Source organism: Lates calcarifer, linkage group LG8 (assembly GCF_001640805.2).
Source record: "Lates calcarifer isolate ASB-BC8 linkage group LG8, TLL_Latcal_v3, whole genome shotgun sequence".
Taxonomy (NCBI): domain Eukaryota; kingdom Metazoa; phylum Chordata; class Actinopteri; family Centropomidae; genus Lates; species Lates calcarifer.
The window spans coordinates 16826701-16848120 of NC_066840.1; the positions used below are offsets into that span (position 1 = coordinate 16826701).

At 39.5% G+C, this 21420-nt stretch overlaps 1 protein-coding gene across 2 annotated transcripts in view; it reads right to left on the reverse strand.

Annotated features, from left to right (window-relative positions):
• tnmd (tenomodulin) overlaps window positions 1–21420 on the reverse strand; it is a 47778-nt gene that overhangs the window by 26144 nt on the left and 214 nt on the right. For both annotated transcript variants that reach the window (XM_018694182.2, XM_018694181.2), the window contains exon 2: window positions 18239–18373. In XM_018694182.2, coding sequence (XP_018549698.1) covers window positions 18239–18373 — 135 coding nt within the window. The remainder of the gene's footprint in view (window positions 1–18238; window positions 18374–21420) is intronic.

The following is a 21420-nucleotide window of genomic DNA, read 5'->3' on the forward strand; positions in this document are numbered from 1 at the left end:
AGTAACACTTTTCACGCTTTTACTATATGTCATATTATCTGTATGTATTTATTTCACTATATACTTAGTGAGTGATTTGACCATGATCATGATATTAATTGTAGAATTACAGCTGTATTTAAGTTTGTTATGCTGACCATTCATTGATTGAATCACATTTTGCTTTACTGTTAACAGTAGGTTTCCTGCATGGAGCTGCTGTATAGACAATGATGACATTAGCATATTTGATTAGAAGAAGCTGGCATTTCTTAAAGTGTCTGTATTTAAGGAAATTCCTGAGTTGCACTGACATTGAAATTGCAGATAGTCATGTTGTCTGGGTGCTGAGTCACTCAGAGTTTGATGTCTCTTGGTCCTCTCTATTGTAGCTTGCGAGCAGTTACATTGTTGTTTGTGTAATGTCAAACTAGTGAAGACTCCAGACACTTAAGGTTTGTTTTGTTGTCATTTATCCAGCTTTTATCTGTGGCTTATTGTCCGGGATTTACATCTGTGAAGTATTATTATTTTGCTGTGAAATCTAGCTCTAGCGCAAGTGTCAAGTATCTTTTATAAATGAATTACAGAACCAACAATGACAAAAAGCGCCTTTGTAATGAGGTTTGTCTCCCAGGTATAAAAGAAATCTTTGCAGTCCTTTTTTTTATTGAAAAGCTTAAACTCAGAACAGCTGGGCACAGAAAAGCAGAGTCAGTCGATCAGCTCCTGCTTTCTCGCCAGTGTTGCAGAGGAAGCTTTCTTTCTCTGTGTCCCTCGTCTCTACCGTTGGCTCCTTGTCCTCCAGCAGCCTGTACCAGACTTATTTGTCAGAGCTCAAGTCTCTTCACATGGTCAGTCACATGAGAACTACTAATGTCTCCCAAGTACTCTAGTTGCACTCTGGTTGGCAATGTTGCTTTTATTAGAGTTTCTCATTTTCTCAAGAGTAAAAATGGAACATCTCTGTTAGACACTCTTGAAATTGCCACTGCAGAGGTGTAACCTTTTTACAAATAGAAGCAAACGCAGTTTCTGCCAGAATAATTAATCTTTCCCTAGAATAATGACAATTAAACACACACACACAGACAAACACACACACAGTTACGTTTCATGAGAATCATGAGAAAATTGCAGGTAATGAAAACAAAGCTGGTAGGAGAGTTCGAGGAAACAGAACACATTAAGCTGAGAGAAGAGCAGGAGCAGGTTCCTATGGAGATATTACTCGAAAATGAGGATCCGCAAGGGAAATAATTAAAGCTGGTATAGATTTCCCACCCAGAAACAGTATTACAGATGGTCTTCACACATGTGAATGCATGTGTTCTAAGCTCACTGTCAGACAGTGTTTGGTATGCATATTTGTGGATGTGTTGTCACTCGCAAGGTGATTTTATGTATGAAATCTGAGCGAAAGAGAGGTAGAAGTAGAGAAAAACAGAGAGAGAGAGGGAGAGGGGGATCTGATTGTGTGGTGTCTTGAGACCATGGGGATTATGCTTGTGGACACTGATTACCAAGCCTGTCAACCTCCAAGGCCTGGAGAATTCGGATAAATGAAGTAAGAATGGTCTCCGGCTGCCAAACACATGCAGGCTGCTGTTTGGTGATGCCTGCTGAATACAGGCAGCTGGTTCTGGGCAGGTGCCAGCTTGGAAAATTCAATTTACAAAATACTGGTCAGTCACTAATGCGTCATCAACTTAGTCGGCGCACGGTAAAATGAGCCCACTGGCAGTGCATGACATCAATCTCACTGAAGACAACCTGACAGCAAGCAGGATACAGTACGGTGCAACATATTGCAAACAGTAGAAATACTGTATGTGGCTGTACATCAGCCAGTTTACATAAATCTACATTTCCTCATTATCTTAATCAAAAATATAATCTGACTGGCATTAAAAATGTATTTGCTTTGGCAAACTAGTTGTACATACTTTATAGAAGACAGTGTTGCTTAAAATGTTGCTTCCTTCACTCAAATGGTAATGATATATTTTCCTTCAAAATACATAACAGTTAGCTCAACGGTAAATTAACTGTTACCTAGAAGCTATATTAGCAGCGCAGTAGCCTCAGATAGCTAGTGTAATGGCTGGCTTGGTTAAGAAAATTAAAATAGCAGCTGTTGCAAAAAGCTATAAGAAATGTACATGGTGAACAAAAGATTTGTCACAGATTCAAGAAAGTAATAATGTCAGTTAAAAATAACTACACTTAAATTCAGCTAGAAACTCATCTCCCAGTATATTTAGGACAGACACAACAGAGGAGTTAGGGAACAACAACTGTATGAGGTGTGGCCCTGGTAGTGTGTGACCTGGAGGGTCAGGGGACACGGAGGAGACTGACTGACCATTGCTCAGTGTAGCATGGACAGAGTCGGAGCTAACCAGCCGTGAGAAGCTACTGTCGGATTTTCCTCTTCTCTGCTGGATAGACAGGGAGTCTGGTGGAGCTTTGACAGTAACTAGAAGCACATTTATGGTCCTTTGAGAGAGACACTGTGCAGCTCTGCCGTGAGATGCTCTCTGGTGTGTGTGTCTGTGGGGGAGTGTCAGTATGTAGCCGTAGCCCCGCTGTTTATAGTGGTTAACGTTACTGTTCGTCAACCCTAAATGTCTTTTTATGCTCTGAATACAGCACAGTTATCAGTGAGCCAGTGTTCTGTGTTTACTGCCATTGAAGAGAAATAAATTTCATTCATGTACAATGCTGTTTTTTCAGCTTTTATCTGGTGCACTAATGCTCACGTCACCAATGCGAGAGACACAAGTTGAGGCCACTGTTCTGCTTTTCATGCTTAGCCGAGCATCGGTTGAAACAGACTTCGGAGTCTTGCCTTTTACATCACAGTTATGACGGGGCCAGGGGGTTTCGGCTGAACCAAACTTTCAAGTCCAAATTGGCTGAATTTGGCCAAAAGCATTTTTGCTGGAAAAACTGCCAATATCAACCAAGGCTGCACAATCCTGGATAAAACAAGAATCACAATTTTCTTGTGTAGGATAGAAATCACAGGCACAACACCCACATCCCACTTCAGTCCCTTGTCATCTCTTACTTAAACAACCTTTGAAGAATTTTTTTCTGAGAGTAGCTTGTTTTGATGCAGTGCAATGAGAATGCAGCAGAATTGTTCTGGTTTAGACATTAGATTGTGTGGCGGTATGAATTGAAATATTTTATAATAATGATTAATCGTGCAGCCCTAGTGTCATTATAATATGCCAAAAAACTCTACATTATGTCTAAAGCAGAATAAGGAGAATAATCAAGTGAAACCTCATCAGTTATTGTTACCGTTTGTGAACAGAAAACCAAGTCTATGCTTGGAGTTGTCCACATTTTAAGACTAGAACAAGTGTTTATTTAATGTACTCTGCTCATTTTTATATTTAGTTTCTAAAACATGTGTAATGTTCAGATCAACAACCATTGAGCTTTTTTGGAAGCAAATTCAGAGGAATTTTGTCCTCCAAAAATAAAGCCAAAGCATATAGTCTCAACTTTTGTCTGGAAGCTGTATGCATGTGCTCAGTCAGTGTGTAATGAAAGGACGCAAACTCAGGCTCTAAATATAAACATTTGTAAGGCACTGAAACATTTCTGCATTGTAATTAGCACCAGTCCTTTCTGTGGTTTTGTTATATGTGGAGGTAAATAGCTGGATGCGAGCAATTAAGTAGCAGTGCCCAAGTTTGCCCTCTTTTTATCTCCAGGAAGTTCTATCAATAGCACCAACAAACATCAACGGATGTTTCAAATCTACTGAAGTTTGAATATTTGCCACTCACTAGACATAAAAAAAAATGTAAACTTATTTTGATCTTGCTGAAATTTGTGATGCTGTTGCACACTTGAGCTTGAACTCTTGCATTTTTGTGGTAGCTTAATGTTATTGGAAGCCATGCAAGAATCACAAACTGAGTATGCGGTGTATGTAGCATTAAATGAAAAGCTAAAACTAGGTTGGCGTGGGGTTAAAGTGCTTTTGGGAATTCACCCAAGCAATTACTTTAAGCATCAATTTGATGTTAAAATGTTTTGCAGCTGCCAATGCCAAAGGCCAGTTTAAGAAAATGCTAAGGTCATTAGCCTTTCAAAGTCTAAGCTACAACGTGTCAAGCTGCAAAGGCTTAATGGAGCCATCTTCCTAAACCACATTAACACTGTTAAAACAAACAGCTACTGGCAATGTACCTCCCTTCTGAGCCAATTTGTTGTTTGATTGTATTTTTCTTATTCGAGCAGATAACTCGCCAACACATAGACAGTGTGATGTCACTCTCAGATATTTCCAGCAGAGATAGAGTGCAGTTTCATCACAGAAACATGTATAACCACCTACAGTAAAGCATCAGTTGTAAAGGTCAGATTTTGAAGTTAGTCTCACAGGAGCAAAGAGCAAAAGCTTCTTTCTAGTCTTACCATTTAGCACTGATGCTCAATAATGGCACAAATCCCCTGTAGAAAAGGTATAAAAATCCCCCACTGACAGAAATATCAAAAGACCAGAATGCAATGCCACCACAGGTTACAGAAAAGTGCATTTACCAAAAAGTGAATTATGATATTTCATCAGAAATAACACTCCCAAAGTGCTTAAACCAGCCACCAAACGTATATAACAGTTTAAGAGCATCCAAGGATTTTTTTTTCTTTAATGTGCATCAGACAACCACATTACTGTAAGTCCATCAACAACTTCCTTGAAAGAAGTTGTTTGTCTGGGCATAGTGATAGTGAAAATTCTTGTGCTTGTATGGGTTTGAGTCTTCTTCTAATCACATTGGTATTGGACATGTGATAGCGCAAACAGCCATTTTAGTTAGCAGATTATGTTGAGTCATTTTTCCAGTGATTTTAGCCTGTGAACATTTTACTGAAACTTTTGGTATCAATTTATTTTCTGCTTGCCTTGTTGATAGAAAACGTAACTGGGTCGTATTCACGTTTTGTACAAAAATATTTGCTGTTGCAGTTTAGTCATATAGAAATGGACTTGAGACAGGGGTGCTTGTGGGGGGTTGTACATTTTTTTGCTAACGGCCCACAGCAGTGACTTCTCAGAGTCCTGACATGCTGGAGAAACTGTTGTAAGCTCTCAAAGGTGGAGGACAAGCCGATAGTCATATAGACAAAGGTGACATGATGTTGCTTAAAAATGAGAATAATCTGAAAGATACTGATAATGTTGCACTTGGTTGTTCACATGAAAAGTGACAGGTGGTTTCATTACATCAGTTACAGAGAGTACTGGAGAGGGTTAGGTTAGGTTTTTCCAAGTTTTTATGCTGAGCTAAGTGAAGCTTATTGTCTCCTAGCCCTAGCTCCACTGCTGTACTTAATTTACAGACATGAGAGTGGTATGAGCCTTCTCATTTAACTGTCAAAAGAGAATAAATAAGCATATTTCCCAAAATAGCAGACTATTGCTTTAAATATCCTTAGAGGAATACCACATACCCATTGAAAAATAGTTCCTTGGCTGCACTCTGTCGGTTCATTGTGAAGCCAGCCAGAGGTTCAGTAAAAATGTTTTCTGCTGAGGTCTTTATGGGCTTAAAAAGTGGAGAAAAGAGGAAACATTACTTTTTAGAAAACAAAAACCAGTTACCAAATAAAAAGGTTCTTCTAGGAGCACCTTTTTGTCAGGAATAATGGAGCGTGGTGATATCTCAGGGCTTGTGGAATATATGGAGCATATTTGTGCAGTAACTCAAGTGGAATTTTGGCAGAACTCACAGACTATCATGCTTCTCCTGTTTTATTTTTATTGCTTAAATCAATTCATTGCAGAGCTCTGAATCTTGAACGTAGCCAACCTCTCTCTACTGTCACCCTACTCATACCTGAAAGGGGTGTAATGACCCACTTTCTCTCCTTGTCCCCCAGCGACTCTGCCGCTTACCACATTTGACCACCTTGCTGTGGTCGACTACAGTCTGCAGCTGCTGTTAATTTACAGGAGCACTGTGCACCCCTTTTTCAGCTCCGAAGCATATATGACTAATCACACCAGTCATTTTAAACAACTTGAGCTCTTTCTGGCAATAAATCACCTTGATACGTGCTACTGTGCCCATAATAGAGCTGCGTTCAGGAGGGAGGAGGGCAGGGGGAACTTTGGGAGCTATTCAGTACTTTTGGTCAACACACTATTGTGAAACAAACTCAGGGACTGGGACATATTGTTGTTTGATGTGTTGTTTGTTTCTATGATGTCAATAAAAATCAAAGTGAAAACAACAAAGAGTTGTATTTTCTTTGTACAACAGCTCAGGGAATATGATATTTCCCTGGACTTTTTGCTTAAAAAGTGCATATTTTCAGTCTTTTTTTTTGTCTTTTTTGCAGTTCTGACTTTTACAAAATCCATAACACACACATAACATGTGCTCTGTAACTGCGCCATAGAGGTTTTACAAGACCCAAAGTTACATGTTCAAGCAAATGTGCCACTGACCTTACACAGGCTGGAAATGAAAAGTTGCTAACTTACATTTTACCAGTGTTTGAACTGCTTTCAAGATTTTTCAAATATTTTAGCCAAGCCCTAGATAAACTAGAAAGAGGAAATATTGGCTTTTTTCTTCACCTCAATAACACAGGGAGAAAAAAGACTTCCAAAATGTCCAAGATTGTACTTTTTCATCTTCACCTGTCAACTGTATGAGAGAACAGAGGGACTTCTAAAAGCCTTTAAAGATGGTGTTAAAGCACCTTTTTGGGACATGAGAAATGATGTAACATCCCCCAAATTCCACAAGCCAATGTGAGATCAAAATGACTTCCACAGCAGCAACAACCAGTAAAAAGTAGTAAAAAATGAAATAAAGTTAAACAACAAAAAAGCCCTGGCTATGACTGTGTTGTTCCATTTCTTTTTTCTCCCTGTCATTGTTCCATGCTGCATCTTCCCTTTATGCCTTTCCCTGCCAAGTAACCACTGTGCCGAGCTGAAGAACAATCTGCTCCTTGTCAGGAGCGCTGAATGAATCCTGTTGCTTATTGTTGAGGTGAACACGTTATTTGAATACAACCAATCTCCTGTAATAAAAGGGCCGTTGTGGTTTATGAAATATTCATCAAAGGTATCCCCTGGAGACTGAGATGCATTCAGATGCATATCTCAGAATCTGAAACAGACTTCTGCAGACAAAAGATTGCAAGCAGTGACTGCAAGCTTCTGAACTATGAGGCAGACAGTCACAAAGGGAGTGACCTCTATAGTGGATACGTCTCCTTGTCGCTCTGCTGGTTTTCAGCCATTCCACCTCCTAATAAATCAACAAGAGCACACTCTGAGATCCAGCAGCTAAGTGGCATTTAAGAAACAGCTTGTGCGAGCTGTAAGGCTGCAATTTGGATCATTTAGACGCAAGGCCATAATTTGGCCAGATGAACGACATTAGCAACAACCGGAAAGTTTTTTTAAAGCTACTAAAGCCACTAAAGAAAAAAGCCGTAACATTTTGTTAAAAGTCAGTGAAGGCTGAACTTCTTGTGGTTCAGAAGGGCAGAAATGCTTTCCATTTGCTTAGGCTCACTCAATATCGGGGATGTAACACATTTAAATTCACTGGCAATTTACCAACAGATGACAATAGATAGTTGCCTTGCTATTTATCAGTTGTGCATGTAGTGCATTTATCTGTGTGCCAACTTGTGCATAAAAAAATTGTGCATGCAAAGCAATAAAAGCCAGTGCACATACAGAATGCCAAGACAGTTTATGCTACAGATAACAATTAACAGCAGCTTCAGCAGACGTCCATGGTTTGGTCTGGATGATCAAAGTTGGAATCGCTGCAACGAGAGTGCGTCCACCTCTCCTCTTTTATGATCACTAGACAGCTGATATTCCCAGAACAGCAAGAACCCCCACCCCACCCCCACTCCCTCGCCACGACTTCGTCTGTGCCTTATAACATATAGAACAAGCCAGCGATGCCTGTAACAAGGTAGGCCGTTAGAACAATTCCTAACAGATCTGCTGGGAGATACACAGGCTCATAATTGTTCAAACATTGTTTACACCATGCTTCTGTCTTGAAGACACAATAAAAGAGGGAGTGATAGTCCTATGCAGAGGCACTGGGCTATCACACTGGGACTATGGGTACTGATGAGAAGCTCTTGGTCTGTTGCCATGGCCCCTGTGTGGGTTGCATGTCAGCGCCAGTCTGCCCTTCTTTTTAATAACACTGGAAAATACTTTGAAGACCCACTGGGGGAACACAACACATTATGCTCCCAATGGTGTGGGTCTGTGATTTTACAGCTTAACACTGTCTCATGCTATTACAAAAAAAAAAAAAAAAAAAAAAAAAAAATTAAAAATAAAATTTAGGAGCATCATAATTTGATTCGTTTTTCAGCACTATTCATAATCAAACCTACATGGTCCATCATGGTCAGCCACTGATGAAAGACATGCAAATTAAGCACTGTGAAAGAGCAAATTTATGCTTTTTAGTATTTTTGCCACTGGTTGGAACTTTAGAGAATTAAAAGAAGGGCGTTTTTTTTTCTCTAAATGAGGTAAATGAACAGGTTTTCTCACAGTGTCATGTTGGGTTTGGTTTAAGTATAACCATCACCTGCCCCTTGTTGACTGTTGCCAGTGACACTTCCATTAACAACCTCTTTCTGTCCAGTTTAGGTCAAATGTTGGTAACTGAAGACATTTATTGAGTAGTTTTTGCAATGATTAGTGTTCACAGCTTTTTAATTACATAGACATTCACTATATCTGTCTGATGGAGTGGATGTTGTAGACCTTTGACCTTTGACTACATGACAGTGACATTTTCTTATTCATGGATAAATTCTTATTCTGTGAACGTGATAAATCCAGATAATTCACATAATATTTTTATAGTAAATCCCAGCTGACGTTGATTCCAGAAGTTTGTGAGAACCTACAAATTGACCTGAGGTTGTATTGTGGAAGACCCCGCTTGAATGTCTGAAACTGTTTTTTAATCTGACACTCCTATTGGCAGGATGACATTGTTTTTTTTTTTTTTTTTTTTTTTTTTTACAAATAACTGACTTACAAATAGATCTGTTTTATGTGACAACACTGTAGTTATGGTTTTATGGAGAGAAATTAGTCTCAGTAATGGTGACAAATGGATGTTACATAATCTACAAATAAAAACAAGACTTACAAATGTGTATGAGGATTTCTGGGTAATTTATGGTGTTCACAAATCCACAAATGAATACCAAACAATTTGAAAGATGTATGGCTAGCTAGGTGGCTTTTTTCTTCCTTTGCTTTGTCAATTGTCAGACCAAGTAAGCGATAGTGGGACATCAAGGTGGATTATCCTCTGCGGATTTAAGTTGAGTGATTAGTTTTACTCACGTGCCTGATTTGCATTATGAAATTGACGTTTTTAGATCAATATTTAACATCAGTTACAAGTATATGCTCCATATATTTATATACAGTCAATAGACATGACACAGCCAAACAGCGGCCTCCCTCTTAAAGTCCAACATTTCCACCCCTGTGCCCTCCTAAGGCAGACTTAGTCACTTTATGACTATGTCTCCTGACTCCTTTGCGCTAGTCATGATTACAATGGCCACTAGAGGGCTTTGTTACTTTGAGGATAAACATATGTTGTTTGCGGACACTTGCTGAATCAGCTGATGCTCCTGTTCTTCTTGGGAGGACAGTGTTGGTGATAACTTTGGAAGCAATATACCCTGTTTTTGACCTCGGTGCTCCAAACATTACTCTGTGATTTTGTCGCATAATTTTTCCAACCATAGGGGAAAAGTCAAAATGGCATTTTTTACCCTGTTCTCTAGCAGCAGGTTACATCTTCAAATGTATTTTCCTGATCCCACTGACGTCTTCAGGGGAAACCAGCATTTAATTCAACCTTTTAACAGACTGGCCACTGCTGTGGCTTGTGCAGCTATTATTATTTATGTTCCTTAGAAGAAGAGCAGAGTGGAAAGACACTGTGTTTGGAAATGTTGATTTTGAATGTTGGTTTCATCCAATTTAACATATAATGTCAATATCAAATAGAGCTAGGAGCAGTAAAGCCTGAATTCTGTCCATCACAGGAAAAAAAGCATTTTAAATCCCTAACAATAAACTGTCTGTTTACATTGAAAATATGTTTAATTAATTCACACCCCAAAGCAATTAAGAACAAATGAAGCAATGTGTTGAATAAGTGTAAAGATTATTGGAATACCATGTCCTCACATAAATTTCAGAGGCATTTCGATTTCTGTTTTCTGCAGAGGGATGGTGACAAACGGTTAAAAATGACTTTTATAATTTATATGAATGTCTTGGCTAAACACCACTGTTATAATGTAAACAGAGTGTAGGTGTCTGTCACAGTTTCTGTCACTGCTCTTAACATTCCTGAAAATCACAGGGGATCACATGGTTAATTTAGCTTCAGGTGAGATCAGTGGAATCTCACCTGAAAACTTGAAAACAGGTGATTATACACTAGGGAGGAAGACATGGAATCACTAGTATAAGAGCATCACTGACATTTGGATTCACCTTGTATGCACATTCTATGCATTATTAATGATCACAGTCACCACCTACAGCTCTGCACCTTGTGTAATATAAAAATTTGGAACTTGTATTACAGCCACAAACATAAAAAATAAAATCAGATTGTTTTTGTTCATTAAAATGACAAAAACTGACATATACCAGAAGGTAAATGCGCGTCTTATGTGTTAGGATGTTCATTTAGTCAAACTAGTCCTCCAAACTAAACTGATAGACAGTGTGAAAATCTGTCTCAGCAGGAATGAATTTTGATATTAATATGTAGTGTATGACAGCATTGTTGTTAATTAAACCCTGCAACATTTCACCCAAGCTATTATTTGTTCCTGCCAGACAGCTAATGAGCCCCACATTATCTCAGCGAGAGACAAAAACCCAGAGGACACGCTGTACTTTAAGGAGTCTGAGACCCCTGGTGTAACTGGTTAGATGAAAGCCGTGTTTTCCCAAAACGGAACAGAAAAAATCAAAACAGCCAGCATCCTCTTCCTGCATTGAACATGAATTAGACACCTTTCATTTCATCTGTCCACATTTGTAGCTGCTCATGCAGGTCAGTGGGTCAGTCCTGCTGCCACCATGAATACCAGGAATGGGATCTTGACAAGCTTTATCACCACCGGCTGACAAAGTGAAGTGCATTTTCTGGGCAAATGAGACACAGTAGACAAGCAGCAGCTGTCATCCATTATGCTTGTGGTGATGAGTGCTGGATAACTACACATCCACTATGAAAGAAAGAAAATCAGTAATGTTTTAGATGCTTCAAAATATAATGCATTTTACATTTTAAGAGGGTCTTTGGGCAACTGGACCATTGCAAATCATGACAACATGCTGCATATCAAACAGTCACACAGACAGAGAGCAGCAAGTTGAACCAACAACATGGAGACACAGTGTACAAGGAGGTTGACCAGTACTGCTAATTAGCATGGTACATTAGTATTGTTAACCCTGTAGTGCAGTAGTTCTTGAAGAGTTTCTGTGATGCCCCCCCTTTGCAGGCAGAAAAGATTTCATGCCCCCCGATGTGTAAATCCACTGAATTTTCATCAGCCTGTAACAACAGGGAAACTTGTACCAAAAGGGGTAAAGTTGAATTTATTGAAATAATATTTTCAAGATCATGAACTGTTTCTTTTCTTTTATGCAAATGTAAAAAATGCAAATTAAAGTTTGCCCAAAACTGTCAGAGTTTTAAGACACAAAAGACACTGCACTGAATCCATACTGACAGTGAACTTTAGAGCAAGATAGGCTTCTTTATTCTTTGGATTTGACTGGCGTGTGTTTGCCTAATGAGCTCCACCAGTTTTTCTTTTCCTCCCTGTCACAAATCTGTCCATCGTGTACTTTCCATGTCATTTTGCTTTCTGAATAACTCATGCTAACTTGAATCTTGATAGCCTTGCTAACGTCGTATTCGTTGGAGTACTCGTTTCTTTGTTGTTGCCAAGTGAATCAGATTCATGGGTTTTTTCATAGAAGACATGTTGACTTGTCATAGCAGGAAAAGCACAGTGTTACTAATGTTAATGACAACTCTGTTCCAGCATTTATTAAAATGTCCATACAGCACATAATAGGGTCTAAGTGTCTCCTGTGACAAAAGTCTATTGATTATTGGTTTAACTTCACACAAAAACAGCTAGCTAAAACACAGTGTGTGAAATTGTTTTTTTGATGCTTGATGTGCTTGATGCTAGAATATAAAGATAATCATTTGGGCTAACTCTGTATTTCATTCTCTTTTTAATCAGTGTAGGCTACTTGTTTTGTTTGCCTATACTTGTACATTTGTATGTGCTTTTATTGGTGTATTCTTGGTGAACCTCTGAGGGTTCACCCATAGCGTTAGTACACCTTGATAACCCAGTATTCAGACAGACTACTTGTTGATCAGTCCCAAATTTTTGTATTTTGTAATTTGGATTACTTTCCCCTCAGATGAACATAGAGACCAATTTATGACTAGTCTGGTACCAGTTACATCAACAAATAGCTAGCCTACAAAATTAGCAGGTAGTCAGGTATTTTGCATGAACAGGAACGCCTGGGATGGACTAAAATTCCTGGCCTGAGTTATTGTTTCAGTTCACTCCTGAGTACAGGCAAGATGATGCATAATAAACATATGCATGCACAGATGTGGGTGTTGTGTTACACGTGTTAAAAACAACAAACCACAAGGCGCCGTCAATATAAAGCCCCCTTTTTTAATGCAATGTTTATACTTTTTTGTACTCCTCCTTTAATGACGTCTTTACCTTTTTCTTTTTTTTTTCGAACTGTCACACATGAAACTGAAGTGATACCAGAATTAAATCACAGTAGGACAACCTGCAAGCTGCATTATGCGGTAAGCCAGCATGTCATTTTTGATTCTGTCACTTCACATGGATTCATAAAATTTGGAATGAATATCTCATCATCAGTGAGGTTCATTACAGCTCTAAAAATGAAGCTGTATGGTTTACTGCTGCTTATTTCCTGTGTAAGCACTTGACGTTTCACTGGATAAAAGATCCTTCTTTAAAAGTGTGTTATTTTTGCTGATGTTTATTTCACCAACCTATAAACAGCCTAAACATGCCTGGTAGGTCTAGATGCATGTCATTAAAATTAGCAAACATTCCAACTTTTAGAGCTGCCACAAGTTCTCATTTTCTCACATTTAAAAAAAGGCTAATCAGCTGAGGTTATTTAACATGAAGTGTTAGACTGAGCACCAGACAGAGACCCGCATGGATGATTTAGATGCCGCATCTCTCCTCACTTATTGAGCAAGGTGACTAATGGGGCAAACTCACAAAAAGTCAATGCAACCTTTTAATTGCTGACAGATATATAGCAGAGCACACTGGCATAGGCATTTTTATGAATAGAGATTTACTCATCATCATTCATTGGAGTATATAGGCAATGTAATAGCAAAATTTCTAATCTGCAGTCTCGAATGTGTTGAGAAAGGACAGATGAACCGAGTATTTCCAGTTTGCTGTTCACTTCTCTGCTTCAGCGTTGTGGCTGTGAATGCACGTCGAGGCTATAAGCGGTGCAGACTTACTGGGAGAGTGAAAGTGGATGTGAAAGCTCAATCACATTCTAAATTGTACAACAGAGCAGAGGAGTCTACTTGGCAGTCACAGTGGTGAGACAGAGAGGAGAGAGAAACGGAGTCTGCAAAGGAAAAAAGAAAAAGAAAAAAAGGCAAGCATTTGTGTCTGTTTACCCACCGCACTGTACATACAACATGCTGCACATGGGCTGCTGGTGGATTGGCAAAATGAAGTACTGGCAATTAAGATGCAGATCTTTCCTACACCCATGTACTCTAGCTTCTAAAAAGGAAAATCACAGACACACTAAAATGCTTTATGGCACAATAAATAACTCCCGGTGGGCTTTGCAGTGCTGTCACGCTCTCTGTAGCAGTCACCGTCTCAGAAGAAGGCAATGTGCCACAACCGCCATGAAGCCTTTCCTACCTCAGGCGCTCCACTAAAACAACTCTCTTTTGTTTTTCCCGGTCTGCATCCCCTCCCTCCTCCTGACTGTTCCCCGTGTAGACGGAATAATGCATCATCTTAGGAGGGAGCCCACAGCAGCCTAATTTAACAGCCAGGGAGAAACACCGGTGGACACTGGCCTGCTAATGACTGAATGAGCCTGACATGTAAAATCAGAAAAGATTACAGACTGAGGGGCAGGCCTCCCAAAAGGTCCTGCCAAATCAGCTGTTAAGATAAGCCCTGTTGCCTCGCCAGAATAATAATTCCTCCGCACGAGACCGAGTAAACAAACAGTGTGAGGAGAAGTTAGCACTGTCTTGTTTTATACCTGGAGACAAACTAAGGAAAGAAAGGAGGGAAAAAAGAATCTGTACAACAGGAAGATCATATCATGATCAAATCTTGTGTCTCCCTTCCCTGCTGCATGTTGACATCTGGACACTGAGGAGACTGTTGAGTATACACAGCCCTATGAGCAATAAATAAACAAGGGGGGGCCTGGCCTTGAAAAGCCATACACCTGTGACCAGTGGAAAAGCAGCAGGGGCCACGGTGTTCATTAAAGGAGCCAGTCCTGACAGTGAGGCCTTTAAGAGGCCATCAGGAGCGACAACTCAGCAGCTACCTTGGGACTGGAGAGGGAAAGGCATCAAGGTGAGCAATGCAATTTCAGCTTGAATAATGGAGCACTTTCCTCAGGTCTGACATTCATGTATTTCTCAGGCAGTTTTGCCATACAGCCCAACAGCACCTGTGAGCTATTCAAGGTTCCCGGGGAAAAACTGGTTTACAGTGTTTACAGGTTCACAATTACTCTGTGCCTGGCTGCTGGTCTGTAGATAATCTCGTTCAGAGTGGTTCATGAATTAAAAATAGCACCAAATATATCAAGCTTAATGATATGAAAATTTAGATTTTGGATGTGGTGCACTACAAACATTACACACAGTAGACTGCAGACTTCTTTTTTTTTTTTCCTTCTCTGAAATGATTTTTGAAAATAATTTCGTCAAGGCAAATTATTCTCACTTTTCCATTGGATTCACCAGCCAGATTCCATTTTCACGGAGTTGCTGATGTAAACTGGTAATAACAGAGGATTAATTTACAAGGAGGCAAAATCCCCTAGTGAGACTTGTGGCCCAGAACAATAATGAGCACATAGTAAACAGAAATTTGCCGTAAGCCAAAAGAGAATGCAGAGGCACCTAATCTACACACCGAAACACACGATGCACACTGATGCGTACACACTCACAAACATGCAAGCACAACCACGCCCTCACACACACAAACAGGCAGAGAAAATGATGGCAAAGTATTTTCCCCAGGCTTCTGTAACAACATATGTTTGCAGGTAATTAAAAGAAGATCCCAAGCGGGTATCATGTCATATTGAAATACAATGCGCAGAGCAAATTACTTTTCTGTGGTTATTTATACAAAGCCCGGTGCATGAGGTCACGTTGCTTTGGCGATCCGTGCGAATAGACAAGAAATGTTTGTGGCTGAAGTTGTGCTGTGGTGTTGACTTCTAATGAGAATGCTGAGGTTAAAGTGCTATTCAATATGTGATATATATTGTGTAATCTCTCTGTGTGTGTTTTATTTTTAATTTAAGCACATAGCTGATTTGTGAGCACATGCAAGAACTAATTTTGTAATCAATGTTTTTGGTCATTAGATTAAAGGCAGCATTAGGGCTTCTTTTACTTGTTCTCCTCAGAGCTGTGGACTCAGCTTTGTCAGTTTTGGTTTGTGTTCTTTTCTTGAAAAGTCCTACTGAGAGCAGAGTATCCATTAGATTAAACCTGGAAGTGTAGCTCCACACTGTTTAATACCACCTTCTAGGTAATGTCAGACTACTTCTTAGTGTTGCTCCACCACCTTTTTTCATTTGACTAAGACTTTAACTGTGAAAAAAGATTTGAGTCTAACAGCTAGTTTGCACCTCTCACATTCTCAGGTACTCTGATTCTGTCAAAGCAGCTGGAGGAAACAGTAATAACTGATTTCAAACTGAGAAGAGACCACATCAGAAATTTTATCTACAAACTTGTTTTTCACTTGTGAATCTGCACCTGCACACTTTTTCACTGATAACCACTTTAATGTGTTTTGTATCTTCATAGTGTGGCCCTTTTATAGTCGAGCATTGTCTGCTGCTGAAATTTCTGGTTATACATAATGAGTGTGTGTGTACCTTTGGTACTTTAACTATACATTGATGCTAATGCTTCTGTATTTTTACTCATATAGAATTTTGACTGCATGACTTTTACTTGTAACGTAGAATTTCTACACTTTGGTATTACTACATTCACCCAAGTAAAACATCTCAGTCCTCCTTCCACTGAAAGATACACAATGGTTCTATGAGGACTGTGCATACATGGACTCTGGGCAGCCTGGAGTTGGGGAAATATATTAACCATGCTTACACACTGTGTGTGTCTCCAATGTATCAAGACTGACATATTCCTTATGTTCAAGGACTCTGACAGAAGCACTATACTTGAGTCGAATTTGAGTAGTCACCAGAATGCTCATCTTTGCGCTCAAATAAAAAACAATCCCCCACACTGTTTCCTAAAATAAATTATGTACACTCCTGTTGGCTTCAGTTGCTGTGCTCCACTGCCCAGAGTCTATACATGTAGGTGCCAGACACTGCTCAGGATTAGCTGGTGAGTCAAGAAGTGTCCTGCTGCATTGCACCTAACACCCATTCACCAAACAAGATGCTGGCTGCCACATTCATACAGGAGAATCCATCCATCCATCCATCCATCCATCCATCCAGCTACTGTATCAATCCATCTTTCCACCTTCAGAGAAGTCCCCAGATAGTTTTACTGGGGATACATACCTGAGTTGTGCTGTCTGTGAGAGCTTCCTTCCCATCTGACTGACAGCTGATACTCCTTTGAAGTGACTCCATCTCACTCACTGATGTGGAGGCCAGAGAAAGAGCCTCCCCCTCAAGACCCCATTAAAGCAGAACCCAGGGTCTGCAAGTTTGATATTCATCGCCTGGGCAACCTCTGCCATCAACACATTGTGTGCCACGTGAGAATGATCACAGCTTATTAAAGTGGAAATAATGACTGCTCTACCTCCGGCATGAAATATTTAACAAGGACAAAGGAGATGGCTCAAAGGTGATTCATATCTATGTTGAAAGGAGAGAACGTGGACAATATGCTCTACGCAGGAAGCGCAGATGAACCCTGGTTACCCTGAGCTTAGAAGTGACTGTTGGTGATTGAAATTTGTATCTTAATGGAAGTAGAAATAGAAGAGTGGTGGCAGAGGGTGTTCTGAATTAATGTTTATTAGGCATAACAAAAATGTTGGCATAACTGCACGGTACATTTCTCTCTGCTCACCTCATGGCATTTACAGTACACACAAAACAGACTTATGCTTTCAGGTTTCAAATCTTTGTGCTCGTTTTTAACCATCACTTTAACCGTAATCATTCTCTCTCATTCGTAACTGTGCCCAGAACGTATACAGCATCCAATTTCTGAATGTGAAATTATTGATGGATTTTTCCTTCTAGCTTGTGTAAATTAGCTTTTCTGGCCTCATGGGAAAATCAGGGGAAAGGAGCAGAGTGAAAATGTTCTCCATCAAATGTGATTGAATTGGATTTCACAAGATGAATTGCCAGGACAAGAGTTTATCCCAATTACATTGCCAAGAGGTTTCAGTCTTGCTGCAGCCACTCTGGTCAACAGCAATTAAGGTCAGCTTTGAGTTATCAGGATCCGTCATTGTGAGAAGATGTTTACAATGTGAGCAGAAAGTAGATAAATGCAACAAGCCAACATTTGCAGCAGTAAAAAGCGGTTTGTGGTTTCGTCCAAGAATTCACAAAATTACAGATCTGACAGCCAAAACACGAGCAGAGCAAAACACAGCTGTCTTTTCCATGGCCCACACATCTTTTAATCTTGCAGAATACAATACAGACTGTGGAGACTGCCTCTGGCTCTTTGTGTGGCCATCCATTTTCCTTAGGCAAATATTTTTTTCTTTGATGTAACCTGTATGATTTGCAGAGGGTGTCTTTCATCTGCCTCTCATCAAGGCTACTCTTCCACAGACAGTGGCAATAAGTCTGATGACGCACAAACAATGAGGTGATATTTAGTCTTACCTTCCCAAGACTGGGGCTCCACAGATACCTCAGGCTGAAAACACAGAGAGCCAAAACAAGAAAGACCAGAGCCAGAGCTAGAGCCACCCGCTGGTAGGTGTGGTACTTTGCCTTCTTCTCCTTTACCGCCTCAACCTGCAAAGAATGAAGGTTTAATATAAAAACTGATACTGATGTTACTTTTTTACATTTTGAGAAATATGCCTATCCTGCCAAGAGTTAGATGAGACCATTTATACCAATTACATGCCAGTATGTATAATATGAAGCTACTTACAACAGCTGGCTAACTTAGCTTAAAACAAAGACTGGAAATCAAGGTCACAAAATCTGCCTACCAGCACATGTTGGTTAGTGAGCTTTGGAGGTGCTGGTAGAAGATACTCTTATTTTCAGACAGAGCCTGACTAGCGGTGTCTCTCTGTTTTAATGCTAAGCTACGCTAACTGGCTGCTGGGTATAGTTTCACATTTAGCAGGTGCATCTTATCAATCTTCTCAGGTAACTTTGGTCAAGGAGATGAATAAGAATATCATGTGAGGTTAGTTTTAGTTTGTACCATTTTCCCCCAGTTTTAGCTCCATATTTGGTCTTTACCAACAGCGAAAAATATTTGCTAGACGCTTCTTTACATTCACAAGCTAGTCTCTAACTGTGTCGGTTTGGTGCTGAGCAGATAGTATATTGATATTGGTGGAGTTTTTGTAAGATCTTTTTTTTTCTGAAAACAGCTGCCTGCTGTAGCCAAAAACTAAGCCATGAAAGTAGTAAGAGGGAACCAAAATGATAAAAGTTTGAGACCAGACAGCAAAACACTGACTTGAAACTCACTATAAAGCCCCTGTGAAACAGAGGGGAGCTGCAGATATAAATCTTTGTGGGTTCATTGCCAGGAATGCACACAATTGTACATTATTATTATTATAAAAATATTGATTATAGCCAAGTTAAGCTGTTCTACTATTTCCTTCTTTTCAGTTTTCAACATTACCAGTATTGCGTTTTATCCACAGATGCGATTTGATTTTGTCACTCTGTGAAATGTATCCACTAATGAGGCTATACTGACAAAAATATAACCATCCCCATACCAAATGCAGGGCAGAACAGACTGTTACAAGTGCTACAGAAAGGTTACATTTATTAAACTTTCCCTCAAATTAAAACTCTGCTGTAGTCAATTCCCCAAGCTTAAGGCCACAAATTAATAAAGACAGGCTTTTGTTCCACCAGAGCTCCAGCAGGGAGAAAATGAAAGCTTCTCATTCACACTGGACCACTTCTGAAGGTCTCAGAGGACAACAGAAAAGCAGATATGTAAAAAAAAAAAAAAAAAAAAAACCCTGAACCAACCTCAGTTAGCAAAATTGGTGTTACTTATCTTCGTGTCTTTTAAAATGATAAAGCAGCTGTGGTTCTCTATTGTGGCTGAGGTTGTTACAGTCTTTAAGCTGCGGTAGACTGAACAGCACTTTAACATGCTGACTTCTTTGTATAATATGTAGGAATAATTTTTGACTAATAGCTATATGATTTTTGTGACCTTTGGATTTTTATACTGTTAAAATGATTATCTAAATAGCCTTCAAAAATGTACCTTTTTATTACTTTAAAAAAGCAGTATGTAGGTGGTTTGAGTGACAGGCAGAAATATGATTTAACTTTAATGGCATATACTTACTGTACACTGTGTCCTTTTGAATATGGATTGAATTTCTGGTTGGTAAGTGCATTATCAGCATGATGTTGGGGACCAACACAGGACACATTATTCAAGAGAGCCCCTTAAAACTTTTAACCATTGCATTCCCATTAATGAAATCTACATTCTCACCATTCTTCATTTGACATATTAGAAACAGTAGCCACAGGAACTTTGACACATCAAAGTATTGTACATTCCTAAGGTATGATGAAAAACAGGCCTACAATCAGAGAGCCAGAAATTCCTTACATTGTAAATTTTCTCCGACTGAAAGGGGGGAAAAAAAGTGGCTGAAATCCTCTGCTCTCCTGTGTCAGGTTGCATAAGCAGTGGAAACTTAACTAGAGGACAAACCTTTCTCTCTGGCTGTGCTTTGAATATCGAATACTCAGAGGAAGGAGGTGGGATTGAGAGACAGACAGGCAGACAGAAATAAAGGCAGGGATGGAGACAGAGTGAGCAGTCTGAGTGTGCAGCAGCACCCGCCAACTAGTGTTTAAAGGTTTAGGAGTTCAGAATCAGCCTGGCAATTCCTCTTGAGCTTTGTGAGGAAGAGTGCCTGGAGCCCCCTGCTGTTTTCATGCAAAGAAGGAGCACTTTCTGGAGATAACAATAGAGAAAAAAAAAGCAGAAATAACCAGAGATAACCAACAAGCAGAGGCTGTAGTTGATCACACTGGGGCCAGCTCTTATATGCATTTGAAGTCCTGTGAAAACTATTCTGAAATAAGAAGCCACAGGTGATTTCTTAATCGTAATCATTCTCCGTCCATGACCCACAGCCTAGTCATAATGAGTGCAGCTGGAACAGTTGCTTTACTTTGATGGGCAGTAAAACTGCTTGCTTTTTAATATACATATAAAAACAATAATTCAGTTCTGTGAAGGTACTTATCCCCATTGCTCTGTTGTTCACAAGTTCTGCAACAAGTGAAATATGAGAGAAAGAAGAAGGAGCAGCAGCAGCAGCAGCAGCAGGATTTCACAGCCAAAAATCCCTCATCCATCCCTCTCCTCAATAATAAAGGCTCAAATATAGACAATTCTTGGTGTATATTTGAATGCTGCTTGTGTGTGAGAAGCAAGGCAATAAAGATATAAAGCAAATACAATGGTGCAGGTGAGACCGAATTTAAGAGTGGAAATAAAGGAAGGAAGCAGAGGTGAGAAGCCAAAAGGAATTAGATGGAAAAATTACTATTCTGAGAAAAACTCAGATCACTCAGCAAGAGATCAAGCAGCACTGCTTTTTGATTTCAAAAAGGCAGACTTCTGACATATTTTACTTAAAGCTCGCACTCAGATATCACAGGATTTTTTTTTCCACCATTAAACCACTACTGCTGCCACCAATGCCTAATTTATTAAGCTGTAAAAATTTTAAGGGTGCTCCCATTTTTTTGACACTGCAGTGACCTAAAATACTACATAATACTGACATATATATAGACAATAAATTACAGAATTAAGTTAAAAT